The 3,737-nt window shown below is 33.3% G+C and overlaps 1 protein-coding gene across 1 annotated transcript; it reads left to right on the top strand.

Annotated features, from left to right (window-relative positions):
- Window positions 1-592: 592 nt before the first annotated feature.
- On the top strand, window positions 593-2,507 carry LOC122311201 (bidirectional sugar transporter SWEET3). The gene is made up of 6 exons (XM_043125642.1): window positions 593-824; window positions 928-964; window positions 1,099-1,321; window positions 1,565-1,726; window positions 1,950-2,069; window positions 2,171-2,507. Exons 1-6 carry the CDS (start codon window positions 788-790, stop codon window positions 2,327-2,329), a joined length of 738 nt encoding a protein of 245 aa, XP_042981576.1. The 5' UTR covers window positions 593-787; the 3' UTR covers window positions 2,330-2,507.
- The last annotated feature ends 1,230 nt before the right edge of the window (window positions 2,508-3,737 follow it).

Genomic DNA, 3,737 nt, shown 5'->3' with positions numbered 1-3,737 from the left:
CAGAACCCCACTGTTTGATTTGAAGAGATAGGATTTTAAAATTGTCAAAGCAAAATAAATGGAGGACAGCCAAAAGCTTCTCCATTGACAGAAAAAGACTGATATTATTTTGCTAAATTGTTACTCTGAGAAATTTTGTGACTGTAAACGTTCTGCTTCTTTCCAAAATGCAAAGGTTTGAAAATTATGAAACCTCAATGAGTCTACAATGCATTTTTACATTAAGTACCGAGTCTTAATGAAATTGCAGGAAGCCACATCATCAGTAGTTAAAACAGGACTAGTACTGCTATTAATAATGTATTCTAACAAATTGCTAGCAAATAAAAATGCTCCGGAAACAAGAAGCAGAAAGGACTTCTCATACCAAATATTCCCTATAATTTATTATCAAATAACACCTTAATATTACTGTCAACAGAATAGTGGGAATCTGATGACATCTGCCAGTCACGAGAGAACCAAAACAGTTAGCAATTCCCTTCTTGTTGTCTCTCTGTATGTAAGTGTGTGTAACAACAACAGGAGTCTACGTGAAGCTTTTGTTATTAAAGAAACTGAAACAAAAGCTCCCCATTAGAACAAGTTGTTTCCATCCACAAGTTTACAAAGACGTTGAAAGCACTTCTAATTCTTTCAATTTTTATCATTCTCTTCTCTGTCTCTCCATTATATATATTCCCTGAAGAGCGTTAAACAGTCGACCAAGTAGTCTTAAGTATTTGTTTTAGAGAACCTTGCTGTTGGGACAATTTGTTTATCTCAAGACCCTCTTTCCAGGCCTAATATGGGAGACAGGTTGCGCTTGGCAGTCGGGGTCATTGGTATTTTCTTCTCTGTTTATCTTCCCAATTCCCAAGCATTACTGATGACCAAATATCACTAAAAGTTCACCTAATATTTATATTGGCACGATGTTTATTGCAGGCAATGCTGCTTCTTTGTTACTCTATGCAGCTCCCATGTAATGTCAACATGCTAATATACTGCATCACTTACTTCATCTTATAATTCAATTCCAGTGAGTAATACTTGATAGATTAAATCATTTGACGAACGTAATTAACCCTTTTTATTATGGTTATACTATATTTTCAGATTAACTTTTTCAAGAGTCATAAGGAAGAAAAGCACAGAGGAGTTTTCTTGTGCTCCATATATCATTGCACTATTAAACTGTCTCCTTTATACTTGGTATGGATTGCCAGTTGTAAGCCACGGGTGGGAAAACTTTCCTGTTGTTTCTATCAATGGTCTAGGGATTCTTCTCGAGTTCTCCTTTGTAGTCATATACTTTTGGTTCGCTTCAGCTAGAGGAAAGGCAAGTTTTGCATGTATACTTGATATGCTAACGTTACCACAAAAACATGAGAAAAATAATTCTAATTCCTATGCACTGAATGTATGCATGAACAGAACACACTGTTTAATTCATTCATCATGCATTCTCTTTTTTTCTTGGAAAGCTGCAGAGATTTCCATGTTGCTTAAAATACTGCACACACGCATGCATATATTTAAGTGAGGAGAATATTGAAGTATGAATACCATCTGGTTACTGCAGATGAAGGTAGCCGTGACAGTGACACCTGTTATATTAGTCTCCTGCACCACCTTGATCGTCTCATCTTTTGCTTTCCATGATCACCGTCACCGAAAGCTGTTTGTTGGGAGTGTGGGTCTAGTGGCCTCTGTAGCAATGTATGGTTCACCACTGGTGGTTGTGGTGAGTCATTGCTTCTCATAATTTATTAATTTTCAAGAAAATGTTCTCTAGAGAAACCTGACGGCAACAGAAGACATGGAGATTTTTTTTCGTTTCACATCCATGCAAGATGTCACATATATTCATGCCACTTCATTTTAAGTTCATATTTTCTGTTAAATTTTTGTTCTTGGGCACAAGAATCTACTGTCACTCTCAGTATCCCTGAATCTTGTTATTGCAGAAGCAAGTCATACTTACAAAGAGCGTGGAATTCATGCCGTTCTACCTATCTTTTTTCTCTTTCCTTGCTAGTTCACTTTGGATGGCTTATGGACTACTGGGCCATGATCTATTTCTTGCGGTCTGTATCATCATTGAGCTTTAGTTCTATTTTAAAAATATATATCCTGTTAAAATATCAGACACTTAGATTTTCTGACCTGCATTTCTAAACTTCGGCAGGCCCCGAATCTGGTTGGTTGTCCTTTAGGCATTCTTCAGCTCATTCTCTACTGCAAGTACAGGAAACGAGGAATTATGGAAGAACCAAACAAATGGGATTTGGAAAATAATGATGAGAAATCCAAACATTTGCAGCTTGCAACTAATGAAAGTACGTAATGATGTAAAAGATTGAAGAAATCAATTTAGATCATATTAGGTCCCATTCTACTGTTGTCACAAACGATGGGTGTCCAAAAATCTTAATCCAAAACCGTTGATGCATCAATGCATGTATCTATAGTTCATGCTTGTTAAAGTCAAGAAATAACAGTGTTTGTAGGCTCAATTCACTGCACTATGTATTGTGAAAAGGATATAATATTATATAGAGAATCAAGTCAAATAGTTTGTATACTATACAAATATATTATCTAGCGATTGCACTATAGATACACTCTGTCTCTAGATCTTCGGTCTTATCCTCGACTTGCTTGGGTTTATCTTTTACACGCCCCCTCAAGCTAAACTGTGGATCCACCACACAGGCAAGCTCTGCCATTTGAGTTAGGCAAATTGCCTAAGGTTCATGGAAGGTCCAAAAATAAAATAATTTAAATATAATTTTTTAAAAAGAAAAGAAATACCTGATTAAAAAAAAATTAATTCACTCAATGAGAGAATATTAAAAGTATTAAATAGATATTATGTTCTTATTAGATTTAAAAGTATCCCACATAATAATTATTTCAAGCACTCTCATTTTAAGACTACACTTCTCTTTTGTTATTAGTAATTTAATATATAATGTAAAAATTATAAATAGTAAAATCTAATTTTTGAGTGTTCATAAAATTTTTTGTATAATCCACCTTTTCCCAAATGTATAGGTTTTTTATAGAACTTTATTAACAATAATGATTATAATTACTTTTATAGCTTGTTTGGATACTAAAAATATCACAAAATATATGTAAATAGTAGTTAAATAGTTTAAGTTAAGATATTTTATTGGGTTTTATGAAATGAGAGAAAAGAAAAATTGAATTTGAAAATAGTTGAAAATACCTTAGGAGAGTTATGTTCCCTAACGGGCCTTAAGAGTCTAAAGCATATATTGTAAAACTAGATTTGATCAAATTCTTTCTAAATCAAAAATTTTCTAATAAAGTTAGTTATCAATTGAAAATATGGTATAAAATCTTAATCAGTAATTTTACTTTGCAAAATTATAGGTGTAATTTATAAATAAAAATGTAATATAAAAATAAAAATAAATTTATTTAATTTAATTTTTTATTTTTATTTTTAAAAGCCTCATTCAAAATTTGAGCCTTAGGTCTCGAAACATATTAAGCCGGTCCTGCCACCACATGAAGCTTCTCCTGCAAAGAAATAAATCGAGTTGAGAGTCGAGTGGTTTTATAAGTATGTCAGTGAGCTGATCCTTACTTGATAGAAAACGGACAGTTAGACTTCCTTGTGATACTCATTCCCTTACAAAATGAAAATCCAATTTCACATGCTTTGTGCGAGTATGGAAGACTGGATTAGTTGTGAAATAAGTAGCCCTACATTATCACACCAA

The sequence above is a fragment of the Carya illinoinensis genome, chromosome 5 (assembly GCF_018687715.1).
Source record: "Carya illinoinensis cultivar Pawnee chromosome 5, C.illinoinensisPawnee_v1, whole genome shotgun sequence".
Classification (NCBI taxonomy): Eukaryota; Viridiplantae; Streptophyta; class Magnoliopsida; order Fagales; family Juglandaceae; genus Carya; species Carya illinoinensis.
Note: the sequence above shows the minus strand (reverse complement) of the source record. Positions and strands in the feature narration are given on the sequence as shown.

Excerpts from the sequence above, each read along its gene's own strand:
- LOC122311201 (XM_043125642.1), top strand. The coding sequence starts at position 788 with ATGGGAGACAGGTTGCGCTTGGCAGTCGGGGTCATTG. Across the intron at positions 825-927 it reads CTTGGCAGTCGGGGTCATTG|GCAATGCTGCTTCTTTGTTA; the intron begins GTATTTTCTTCT and ends TGTTTATTGCAG. Across the intron at positions 965-1,098 it reads TTACTCTATGCAGCTCCCAT|ATTAACTTTTTCAAGAGTCA; the intron begins GTAATGTCAACA and ends CTATATTTTCAG.